Source organism: Canis lupus, chromosome 7, assembly GCF_011100685.1.
Source record: "Canis lupus familiaris isolate Mischka breed German Shepherd chromosome 7, alternate assembly UU_Cfam_GSD_1.0, whole genome shotgun sequence".
NCBI lineage: Eukaryota > Metazoa > Chordata > Mammalia > Carnivora > Canidae > Canis > Canis lupus.
In genome coordinates this window covers 17,709,358-17,722,560 of record NC_049228.1, presented here as the reverse complement: position 1 = coordinate 17,722,560, position 13,203 = coordinate 17,709,358, and the positions used below count along the sequence as shown (strand labels likewise).

Sequence of the window (13,203 nt, the reverse complement as noted above, 5' to 3'; positions counted from 1 at the left end):
ACATTATTCTCAAGCTTTATCTGATGTTGGCACTCAGATGACTTCACTGATGCCCCTTCCCCCAAAGGAGGTAAGTAGGAATGAGGATAAAGGTGGGAGGTTCATATCTCTAGGCCATATTGAACTGATGATGTCCTAGGACAGGAACTGGCAACTGTCTCTCTCTGTGAAAGGCCAAGTAGTAAATATTTAAGGCTTCGCATTCCATATGGTCTCTGTTGCAACTTAGCTCTGCTGTTGTAAGCATGAAGGCAGCCACAGATAAAAGAAGAGTGAGCATGGCTGTATTCCAATAAAACTTTATTTGTGGACACTAAAATTGGAATTTCATGTAATTTTTCAAGTCAGAAAATACATTCTGCTTTTTGTTTTCCCCAACCATTGGTACAGGTAAAAAACATTCTTGTTTGGTGAGCTAGACCTGGTTCATTGACTATAGTTTGCCCACTCCTGTTCCCTGTTCCAGACAACAGAATCACCATCAGTGGGTTCAGAGGCTAATAACATTGTCAAGGGTTTGGCCCTCTTCCTAGAAGCTCAAGCAACAGAGATAATTTCCATCTTGAGAGACACTTCTCTCAAGATGGGGCCAGAATTCCTTTCTAAAATGTCATTTTATAAAATTGTTCTTATTTTACAAACAAGAAAACCATCAATCAAAACCAAAATAAAAAATTTTCCTACAGTCTACCTAATAAATTGGAGTTTCCAAGTTTCACTTAAATCTCTGTCTATATATCTCTGTCCATATATATGTCATTTTTACATATGACACATTTCTTCTTGTTTCTTCACTTAATCTTACCTTTAAAATTTTTTCCCTGTTGTAACTGATTCCTTCTAATGATAAATAGATATAACATAAATTTTTGTGGAATTCTTTGTGGAAGATTTCCAGGTTATTTGGTGGACTTAATTCAAAAGGGATGTTTTAATCTATTCTCAGGTGTAAGAGTTAAGATTACCACTCCCTTACTCCTGGGCCAGGACCACCTAGTAGGTGGCTAGTTGGGAGACTGAGCCTCATGGATTCCCTCTAGGGTTCGTTTCCTCTAGGACATGAAGCCTCATGGGTCTCTCTTAGGATTCACTTCCTCTAGACATGAAGCTTCATAGGTCTCCTCTAGAGTTCACTTCCTCTAGGACATGAAACCTCATGGCTTCTCTAGAGTTCACTTCCTTCAGGACAACGGCTTTAACAAGTTCAAGATTTCAATCCATAGGCCTCTTGACAAAGACGTGTCTTCCAGATAAACTCTTTAGAGCTCTTTGTTCCGAACTAGTTGATTATAGTCGAGAATGTACATTGAACATGGTTGGAGATTGGGGAGGCTAAGTACCCACTTCTCTTCCATACAGTTTTTAACTGAGAACAGTCAGAAGGAGTCAGATGGGAATTAGCTCTCCTGCTGGGTTAGGGAACCCTCCTCATCACCAACCCCATCCCACCCTTGAGGCCTTATGCATGGTGACTGACCCAGCCAATCATATGTGGACAGAGTGGAGGATGTTGGGTTTGCCCCTCTTACTGCTCATGGCTAGCAGACTAGAGGGGACAGTGTGAAAAGTGGTTCCTTTTCTTCCTCCCCACAGAGAAGAGCAACCTTGTTTGCTGGATCAGTGCTCACCATCCCTTCCCTTTTTCTTTGCTTTCAGAATAGAAAGCACATGCATCTGGCCAGGAAGAGGACCACAACTCCTGATGGGAAGTTCCTGTCTGTAAAAGGCAGAGCAGAGTGAATTAGCCAGGTATGAGGGGGAGAAGGCCCAGAGGGCAATGAGGAGTGGATGTCCTGGACCTGGAAAGGCAAAGAACATGTCCGTGTGGCTTCCCTCCTCATCCAGGACATGGCTAAGGTGACCAAGTTGCACCCCAAAAAAGAAGGGAAAGTGTGGGTCCATGGGACTTCTTTGTGGATCTTGAGGATCCCACTGGCCTGATGAACCTATTTCTTGGGAATGAGCACTTTGAAGGATGACAACTGAGGGACGTCCAGAGGACACATGACAGGCTGGGGGCAAGCAGAACTGACTGGATTGGTGGGGACTATTCAGCTTAATGGGAAACTCTGATTAAAACTGGATTGTCGGGTAGCCTGGGTGGCTCAGTGGTTTAGCGATGCCTTCAGCCCAGGGTGTGATCCTGGACACTCGGAATCAAGTCCTACATCAGGCTCCCTGTTTCTCCCTCTGCCTGTGTCTGCCTCTCTCTCTCTCCTCCCTGTGTATTCTCATGAATGAATAAAAATAAAAACTTAGAAACAAACAAACAAACAAAAAAAAACAAAAAAAAACTGGATTGTCACGTACTTGGCCAACTGGCCAATGAGAATAATAATGAACAGAAGCCAACTGCATTTCTGCTCAGGACTATCAGAATCCTTGGGAACAGTGATTCAAATGAAATCTGAAACAGGACTGTTTCAGGTGACTTAGAGCATTTCTCAGATATTTGTGCTTGTTGGTCTTCTCCCACCAAATTGCACACACTGGAGTGCAGTTTGGAAGTGAAAGGTGTGAGTAAGACTCAAGACTACTACGTCATCTGCTTTTTCCCACTAGACATTTTGTCATAAACACAGTCCTGTTTTCACAGACTTCTGTTAATTTTGAGAAATTTAAAGGATACAGAAGAGCAGAAAGGATGTAACAAACACTGTATTTCTATCACTTAGACATAAGAAGCAGTAATATTTTTTAACATTTGCTTCTAGCTGCCTCCCTCCCTAATGAAACTGCCATCCCAGTCCCATTCCCCTCCCCGCCCCCAGGCACAACAATGGCATTGGTTTTAGTATGTGGCCTTCCAGCTCATTTTTGATACTCTAACATCCATATCGTATTCTTACTATATCAAATAAACTATGCTTTATGTGTATATGAATGTTTAAATATGTAAAAATATGGCATACACATATGTGTGTGTGCATGTGTGTGTCAATAAATGGTATACAGCTGGTACTTCATAAATACTTGTTGAATGTCCATCTCTAAACAACATGGCATTTTGACATTCTTTAACTGGCATGGTATCATACAACTTTTACCACTCTGCATATTCCTCTATTCATTTAATAATACGGATTCAGATCTAAACAGTCCATTTATACATATATATGTATACCTGATTCATTTCTTTTAACTGCTGTATAATATTGCACTGTAGATCCCTACAGTTCAATCTACTCATTCCTCTAGAGGCAGACACTTAGGCTGCTTCCAGTGCATTCGTGCTTTCTTTTTACTACTGAGCACAGAATTCTGCAGTGAAGTCTATTGTACAGATGTAAAAGAATTTCAAGGATACAGACCCAGAAGTTTAATTGATGGCTTTTATTGGTTTGTATTAAGAGTCCTTCTTTATATATCCTGGCTACAGATCCTTTCGATGTTTTAAGGGTTGCAAATATATTCCAAACTAGTCTACTAGAAGCTCTGCATTTGGGAATTATGAGGCTTCTTCAACAAGGGAGACACTGACCCATGACAGTCACCTGGCTCCTTGTGTCAATTTTCAGTTTAAGAACCCAGAAGGGAGGCAGGATATGAATAAGTATCTACACACTTAAAAACAAACAAACAAACAAACAAAAAAAAAAACAAAAAAAACAAACAAAAAAAAAAGTATCTACAAACTTCCAACAACCAGTTTTGGGAATAGGAGTTTAAAGATTTTGGTACTCCTCTTTTGAGTCTATTTAGGAAAGTGGGATTAAGTGAGGGCAATCTAGAATTGTCTGCTCCAAGAATGCTTTTTCTAGGAATGAAATGGAATATGTCTCCACTCAACAGAACTTCAAAGAGAGGAATAAGTATTCATTAATAGCAAGATCATCTAAGGATAAAACCTTCAGGAAGTGTATAGAACGTAATATGTTTTGTAATTCCTTCCCAAATGATAAAAATGGGCATGAACCATTCTTTGCTATAGAGGGTTCACTTAGTGGGAATTTTAAAGAGTTGGGGGCAATTGGATAAGATGTTCTCTTAAGGTCCTCTCAAATTTTATGCTTCTAGATTAGAAGTTCCCTAAAGGCAAGAACCCAACTTTTAAATTATGCACCACCTATGGCCCCTAGCTGATTTCTGGGTCCAGAGAATACATCTCAGTTATGCTCATTAAATGAATCAAAGGGAGTCAGTTTTATCATTTTAATGACTTCTAGGGAGATCCTCTTTCCTTTTTGTCTTGCTTTTTGTAAAAGCAGGTCTTAAAAAACTTTTAAGAGTTAAAAAAAATAAAAACAGAACCCTCCAAACAAAAAATATATATAGGAATCCAGCTGTACCCAGGCCACTGACTCACTGACTCATTCTGTAATCACTGCTCAAAAGCTAGTGCAAGGTTGTTTAATGGCTCTGAAAATGTTCACATGAATCTAATTCCTTAACACGTTTATACCACACAGGAGGGAGGTGGGTCAGTGCACATTGGAAAAGAATCCTCTATGTATAAGGAGACATCTGTACTGCAGGAAGGCCCTTTTGCTCAAACAAAATTCAGGCTGTTAAGTTCTGCATTTTCAATTTCAGTTTTAGCTCCCTCAAAACCCACCTCCTCCCAACGTCTACAAGTGGCCTGATCATCTGGATACAAACAACTGCAAGCCTATCCAACATATCAACTTCTCCACTAGAGAGTCTTTGGTGAATTCTCTTTAATTTCCCAGACAAGTTGGCATTATGATGCAAAAATTTCAGTGAGGAACCAGAGGATCAGAAGGTTAAACAATTAGCCTGGGGTCTCAGCTATGATAGTTGCTGGGTCTCAGATCTGGCCCGGGATGGAAGCACAGGCTCTTGTGTTTCTCTATGCTGCCTCTTTCCTTGACTTCTCTCAATGGAGATCCTGGCACTGAACATGCTGTGCTGTTCTTTATTAAGAGCACCTCCTATCTTGCTGAGCCCTCTACTACAGGACCACATTTCTCTCCTTTTTATGTTTTCACTTCTGCTAGCCCCCCGCCCCCCTTGTTGGTACCATTCCCTTATTCGGCAGGTTTGCTAAGCATCTGTTCTGTCCCAGGCCCTGTGCCCGGTTCTGGGGAAAGAAAGACAAATGAGGTCCAAAGACAAATCTTAGCTCAGAGGGCTAAGACAATGCCCTTGGCTACCAAACACAAAGAGTAGAAAAGGCATACAGAGGAAGGGAAAGAGCCCAGGAAGAGGACAGGAAGGAGGAACTGAATAAGAACAAGTCAAAGGAATGATACACATCGACACTACTGTCTCTCTGCTCTGGGTGGCACCTTGGGCTGCCCTCCCTTGCCTAATTACTGCACCCACAGCACAGTGACACTATTCACTGACCGTGTCCCACACTGCTACTGAGTTCAGGGCACCATCAGCCACACTTCACTAATAAAAAATGGCGTGGTTCTTATTTGCAGTCATGTACCACATGGTTCTGGAATCTGAACTCTTCTCTGCTGCTTCCTAAGGAGCCTGGCTGATAGCACCTGAAGAATTCTTTGAAAACCAAGCCCTCCAGAAAAAAAAAAAAAAAAAAACAAGTGAGCAGAGACGGAGTGTGTTTCATTTCTTTCAGGCTTGTTGCCTGCTTTATGTCCTTGGCCTCACCATCTATTGCTATCAGCTACCTTCGGATCATAGCCCAGAGTGTGCAAACACTTTGCCAGTGGTTCCTGTACCAATGTTATCGTCATGACAGTTCAGTAGGGAGAAAAACAAAACAGGATTGAGTCATATCCTTACCCTTCTAATTACAGCTCTGATTTGGCTGGTGAATGAGGAAAGGAAGGTACACATAGGAGAGAGAGAGGGCAAGGCAGGGGGATGGAGGGAAAGAGGACATAAGGAAGGTCTGGTTATTAGCAAAGGCGAGGCCATACTATGCTTACCGTGGAACAAGAGGTTGTTTAATGATACTGGCAGCCCAGCCCACTTCCAAAATACACATGCCAGCAAGAGCCTCTCTTTCTGCCAGCATTGAGGGCTGTTGAGGGCTTTGGCTGTTACTAAAAGTGAAATGCAAGAAGGGAGGTACACCCTATCATTTCCTCTGTACATGCTGGGCAGGTTGCGTAACATTCCTTAGGATTTGATACAACAGTTCCATGTTTCTCCTCACTAGTGGGCACGAAGAGGCCTTACACACACCGCCAGACAGTAAAACCTATCATCAGTTGCATCTGCCCAACACTGTATCTGACTCTATGGCAAGTCTGAAGTTACACAGTCCCCTACAGGGATAGTTTATATTTAGAACCAAATATCATGGTTGGTAAATTATATGTTACTCTCTTCACCAGGTGAAGAGCAAATGGCTTCTAATCTCCAACACATCAATTCAAGATATGGTTTGGACTGAACTATAGAATATATTAAAAGGAAGAGCCCTTGAAATAAATTTATAAATGCAGACATGCTGTTTCTCACCAGCTATGTTGGTTCTGGGGCCAAGGCAATCAGGCCACTTCAGGAATGCAAACCTTTTCTAAGTGTAAATGATTTTTAAAAAAATAGATGTGCAGGTCTACAGATGAACAAACGTCCTTTAAAATCAGCGGATTTTAAATCCAGAGCTGCTCTTTCTCAGACATTGCCCCCAAATATTACAATGAATAATTCCAGCCAACAGTGGCAGAGTCTCAAGATCACACAGGCTTAAGCCAGATGATATAGTAGGTATGCTGGTCACTCATCCTCAGGGGGTGAAGTATTTATCAGCTACTGAGAAGAAGGAAGGCAAGAAAAGGACAATGGATTTGTGTGGAGTTTCCTAGTCTTTAAAACCAGAGATCTGTATCGATCATTGCCAGTAAGGTTCATGGGTACAGATGGGCTTGGATCTGAGGGAAGCACATCAATGAGATGCATCATAAAGAAATCCACAGGTTCTTGGCGTGGGGCTCAGGGACAGGCTCCAGGGAATTATCAAACCCAGACATTTACTTAAAAAATGTTGTCTATATGATGCTCACAGCCTAACAAAGCTTACAAAGTCTTGCTTGAGAAAAACTAATCAGATGCAAATGGCATTGTACTGAGTCTTTATTTAATATTAAGAACTATCTTTGAGAGGGTAAAAGACTCCTTGGTCATCAACTGTTCTTAAATCCTCGTAAAGCAAAGTATACATCCTTATTTTTGCCTGGAGAAGATACTATTATTGCAGATACTTAAAAAGTGTACGTACTTTTTTTGCTTCTAACATGTAGACTCAAATGTACATAAGAAAGCCTATCTTAAAATCTGATATGATCTGTATTATATTCAGATTCTCCTCCATGAAGCCGACTTTTAATAATCTAGATCTCGTCTTTCTCCTCTAACTACAGTGAAAAGCTAGAATTTAAAATCATTACTTTGTTCAGCAGTAAACTGACATTTTCTTAAAGTTGCAAAATTAGACAAATGTTACCACTTTGCTTAAAGTTCAGGAGTCTGTGAATTGTCAGGCAAAATGACTAGATTCCGACGGAATACGGTTAGATACTGGAGTAAAAAATAATGAGTAAAAATAAATGAGATGCTCCTGTTGTTTTACAGGACTTTTCCTCTCCAAAAAAGAAATGCAGAAGAAATCAAACAGAGGCTATAAGCCTCTTTGGAATTCTCACTGCTCTCCTGACAAAAGTGCTCAGATGTAACTCAGTGTCCCGGCCTTCTACACGCCAGTGCAGCTGAAATGGTACCAAGGGTTCAAGAAGCTGTGCTGTCTGGTTAGTGGACCTCAAGTTTCAACACCTGATCTGATAGACACCTGTGTTCTATACCAGAGGACCTGGCTCACAGGGATGATGGGAGGGCAGGGGGGTGTGGGGAAAAAGCAGTGATGGACGAAAGACTCCAGTCAGTAAAACAATTACATTATAAAAGAAACCCACTTTTAAAATTAAGCTACTCAAGGCAAGGGACTGTTACCTACATATTTTGTATCCCAAATTTACCATCTATTTTCTATCCTGAGTAACGATCTGGTACTCAGTAAGTGTTAAGTAAGCTTGCTTTCTTTCTTTCTTTCTCTCTCTCTCTCTCTCTCTTTCTTTCGATTTTATTTATTTGAGAGAGAGAGAGAGAGAGAGAGAGAGAAAGAGAGAGAGAGAGAGAGAAGCAGGGGGAGCAACAGGCAGAGGGAGAGGGAGAAGCAGATTCCCTAATGAGTAGGGAGCCCAGTGTGGGGCTTGATCCCAGGACCCTGGGATCACAACCTGAGCTGAAGGTAGACGCTTAGCTGAGTCACCCAAGTGCCCCCAGTAAGTAAGCTTTCCAAAGGCATTTTTGCTACTTGCTTTTCTTTGAGACCATAACCTTCTTAGAAAATGCTGGTCCGGCTATGGTGTAAAGGTACACTGCACCCGGGCACCATGATCATCTGTGAGCTAGAGCTCACCTCAGCTTTACTGTAAATAGTAGGCCATCTGATAGTCCTAGTTTCTTTACACTAACAGTACTTTTACATCTATCCTGAGAGACAGAGCCGATTTCTTTTTGTTGTAGAGAGTTGAAGGGTAAATTGAAACCATGTCGTACAGACACATTCACTAACTATAAAGGAAGAGTCAAGGAAGGGCAGGTTTAAATCTCCACACATTCAGTCAATTTTGCTTCTTATCAACTGAAGGAAGAAAAAGGAAATCCTGGACATTTCTGAGATAGTAATCTCAAAACTCAAGCCCTCTTAGAATGACTCCAATTTTCAGCATGAAGGTCTGAGGTGTTCTGTTTTATTTTATTTTATTTTTTTTTAAAGATTTATTTATTTATTTGAAAGAGAGCCAGTGAGTACGCGTGTCACATGGCAGGGAGGGGCAGAGGGAGAGTCTGAAGCTCAGGGTGGAGCCCAGCGCAGGGCTCGATCTCACAACCCTGAGATCACAACCTGAGACGAAACCAAGAGTTGGACACTTAACTATGTGAGCCTGGTGCCCTTGTTTTTTTGTTCTTTTTAAATCAACCCTATAAAACCTAAAGAATAGATCTGAGTTGCATTTATAGTTGTCCTCATACTAGCTTGGACCAAAGAAATATTTAGGAATGGTGGAAAGTCAGGAAAATAATTTATAAGAACCCAACCTCCAATTTTGGTTATACAAAATAGGGTGAAGATGATATTTAGTCAAATGCATTATATTAATTAAGAAGAAATGTTTTAATATTGGAGGCTCAATGGTTAAATAACCCATGAAACAGAATTTTCACAATGTTCAGAAAGATGAACTTTATAGATAAGAGGGAAGAAACAGGAAAGCCAGGTTCAGACCGGATAGAAAACTGCATTGGAAATCTGTAACTGGGTGCATGTCACAGGTTACATAACAGCTCTTCTTTTAATATAAATGTATTCCATAGTGAGAAGACTGTTTATGTTGAATCTACAAATGCTTCTTTGTCCAGGGAAGGTTCCATCCAACAAATGATCAAGTTATAAACCTTGCTTTTGTTGTGTTAGACACATCATACTCTATACCCTGGATGCAAAAGGAAAAAGGGAAATTGTATTTCAGATGGGAACAATGAATTCCAGTTTCGAGTAAAAGGAGGTAGAATTTCAGTTATGGAAACACACCAGAAAGGGATTAGATCGTCTTAAATGCCTTGTCAGGGTTTGTAACTTTTGTTTAAAAAGGTAACTTACTACTCAGGTTTCAATTTTTACAGACTAACTCTGACTACTAAGAAGATCTTTTTATTGCCACAGAGCTAGTGGAGGAAAAAAAAAAAATCCAAACAAACTGAGAAAGAAAAGGTCTTCACCATTACAGTGGGAACAAAATATTTATTCTCATGCTTCTCTTTACTAAAACAAATGTTACTGGCAAATTGAACAGCTTTTGAACTGATACGTGAAACTTGGTTGTTATTCCTGGATGAAGTTTTCAATCTAAAAAATACTAGATAAGCAAGGGTTTCACTAAATAAAAGGGGGGTGGGGAGCCTGGGTGGCTCAGCTGGTTAAGCGTCTGACTCTTGATTTTGGCTCAGGTCATGATCTCCGGGTTGTGAGATCAAGCCCAGCATTGGGTTCCATGCTGGGTGAAGAGATTGTCTCTGCCCCTTGGCCCCCACTCTAAAAATAAAATAAAATAAGATAAATTACATGCAAAGGAGTATTTATGCATAGCCAAGTAATACTATAGGTTAAAGTTTCATTCTAATTCATCATCCATCTCTACCTTTCACACTGGCAACATAAGCTGGTCTTTTAATAGTGCTTTAGAAGATTATACAACTATTCCTTAAGGAGGTCCACTTCAGAATGGGGTCTGCTGCTGAAATACTGATGATTTTAACCCTTCATTATTTCCCATTGAGTGATATATGTCCTAACTTAGGAATTCCTGAAGGAAGGCTCAGATAAAAGGGCCACAAAAAGTAAAAAATAAATAAAAATGAAAATGAAAAAAACTTCAAAGGCAAAACTGGCTCATGATGCCTTAACCATAGTTATGTTACTTTCTGAATTTAGAATTTCACTCTTTTTCAGAACAAGGTTTTCAAATGGTAATACTCAGATTTATGACTTTACTATTTAAAATTCACCCCCCTGCAGTGATGAATTTAAATTCTGCAAGTACGTAAGCCTTTAATTATTACCATACCCCATACTTCATTCAGCTGATTAGCATATGGCACTCTGGGATCATAAGTATGGGTTCAATTAGCACACAGATCTTCCTGTCAATGTAAAATCCACACAACTTCTAGAGAAGCAACTTGGGAGACTCTGCTTTCGGGGTCAGGCTGATGAAGGCTACAAATCCAATCTGACTACTATCAGCCTTGCAAACCTTGGTAAGTTATTCACATATTCTGAGTCTTAGTTTCCTCGTCGGTAAAATGCAGATTATACCTATCTCAGAGCCATTTTCTCAAGGCAGGTACTGACTGCAATATATATGTGATGTTTGTAAAAAAACTCAGAGCAATGTCCGGGATATTGAACATGCCACAGGTTTTGGCGGGTACTAATGACCTTTTTGCTTCCAGTCTGAAGTGAGAGCAGGGCATGAGGTGCAGACAATGTGTAGTGAGCAATGTTCTGTCTCAGGCAAAGGCTCTTACTAGTCTCTATTTGGCCCTACACACATTAATTAATGATCAAGAAGCCTAGGATCTTGGATGCTCTAGTATACATCAAACATTCTCATAGTCACTTTTTTTTTTCTTGGCATGAGGGGAGATTTTTATTTTAAGTCTCTACCCATCTTACAAGAACAACTTTGTAACACAGAAATCAGAATATTATTACCTTAACTCATGAGGCAGTTAGCATATTTCCCTTGAAACAAGTGGTTAACTTATTTTGCTTCTTACCTTTTCAATCTTTTCATCCAGCATTCTGAAGAATTCTTGTTGGCTTTCAGAGATGTGCATGCTAAAAAACAAAGAGTAGTTAAGTGCATATTTCAATGTTTTCTTAAACCTAGCTCCCTCAAGTGAAAAATGCTGAGTCTTTAAGCTTTCAGGTAGACATTTATTTATTGCTGACTTTTTCACTGCAGTAGTCTAAGTCATACTAAGGATAAATGCCATTACAGTAATCCTGTAAATGTGTTTCATTATAGTCTATCATTATAGTCTATATAGTCTCTAGTTCCTATGATTTAAGGTATACAATTTCCTTTCGATGTACACATTATTTATAGAGATGTTACTGGAGGGGGTGTGCCAAATTTTTTCTTCAGAAACACATTTGTGATTTAAAAAAAAAAAAAAAAGCATAGCCAAGCAATATAGGGCATATTTCAAGCCTGTGCGGGACTGTAAAAAGAAGATATATCCAAGTTATTATGTTGAAATGTGTATTTTACAAAGACGGTCATCATTAGCATGGTATCTAGCTGGCAGCAAACAGGCAGAGAATTGACATTGCCCCTGAACACTTTGTGCAGTGGTGACAGCCCATGCACCTTGGAAGTGAAATCCCATTGGAATGTACAAGTGAGTCAGAAAGCATACCTGAGTAGCACTTACCCTGTGTGTTTGCTTGTCTAATACTACTTCACGGCATACTTAGTGAGACCGACATGGTTGGTGGGGACAAAACATAAGAAGGTAAGGAGAGAAGAGAAGAACCACAGATGGGAAGGGCATGGGGAGGAAAGGGCCTTGTGGCAACACAGTCTTAATGAAAATGGTTTCCACACAGCAAACAGGTGTGGGTGGTCCAAGGAGGTTCAGGACTCTGGGCTAAGAGACACATCCGATAGCGTGTCTTTCACTTACTATAAGTGCTCAGTTGTGGCCGTGGCTGGGGATGGAAGGAGGGGAGGCTCTGGAATCACTTCTCCCCTGTGAGTCTAGGTGTGGAAGCAGCCCAACTGACCTACCCCTTAGCATTATGCCTCATCCTTTAGGGGCCACAGAGAATGGCACAAGTGAACCCAAACCCTTCAGCAGCTCGAAGGTTTTTCCTTGTGTGTAAAACCAAGATTTAAAATTGGGAGCACCATGACATCAGCTCTGATATAAAAGGAAAATAGAAACTATCTGACACCAGCAATCAACTCTCACATATAACATGTAATTTTTCCTGTGAGGTTAATGTCCTGTTTCAGAAACTGGTCTTCTCTTGGTGCAGGTTAGAAAGGCAGGCCAGAATCTGGGATGATGAGACTATATTAAAACAATCTCCTCTCTTTCTCTGGCTGGGCAGAAAAGCCACTTTTGAATGCCTGAGTTTTCCCAGATTCCTCACGGCTTTACTTCTTTAAGTGTCAAAATGTTTTTTATCTGAGCCACTTCGGATGCAAAACTTCAAACTTTAATAGAGGACCTATCATAAACATTATGTAGATTTCACTTACTAGCAGCCACTCCCATGATCCCAAATCACAATCCCCCTCTGTAATGTTGGGACACCCACTGGTGTGGTGGGCACATCTGAGGTGGGCAGAGCTGGCTGTCCTTAAGCAAAAGGGCCTTAAACTGTGGGCTTCTGTTCTCTGCTTTGAACTTTTTCTCATGTGTCTTCTTGTCAAGGAAGGTATTGGTTCATTTTCAGTTTTCTTCCAAGCTGCTGCTTCTACTTCACACTTAGCACATCCAAGTCTGTTAGAGTTGTGTCTAAGGTTAGACACAACTGTGTCTAGGTTAGAGCCCCAAACAGGCTCTGGGGGCGGTGGCGGGGGGTGGGGTGCAGGGGATGGGGGTTCCTGTGAGTGGGGAACAGGCATGTTCTGGTAGTTGTTGTGGCTGCTCAGATACGTTCTGGGCATCCTCCCTGTTCCTGGCCAA

The 13,203-nt window shown here is 40.8% G+C and overlaps 1 protein-coding gene across 3 annotated transcripts in view; it reads right to left on the bottom strand.

Annotated features, from left to right (window-relative positions):
* C7H1orf21 (chromosome 7 C1orf21 homolog) overlaps window positions 1-13,203 on the bottom strand; it is a 217,561-nt gene that overhangs the window by 11,723 nt on the left and 192,635 nt on the right. For all 3 annotated transcript variants that reach the window (XM_038542285.1, XM_038542286.1, XM_038542287.1), the window contains one exon: window positions 11,281-11,341. In XM_038542285.1, coding sequence (XP_038398213.1) covers window positions 11,281-11,341 — 61 coding nt within the window. The remainder of the gene's footprint in view (window positions 1-11,280; window positions 11,342-13,203) is intronic.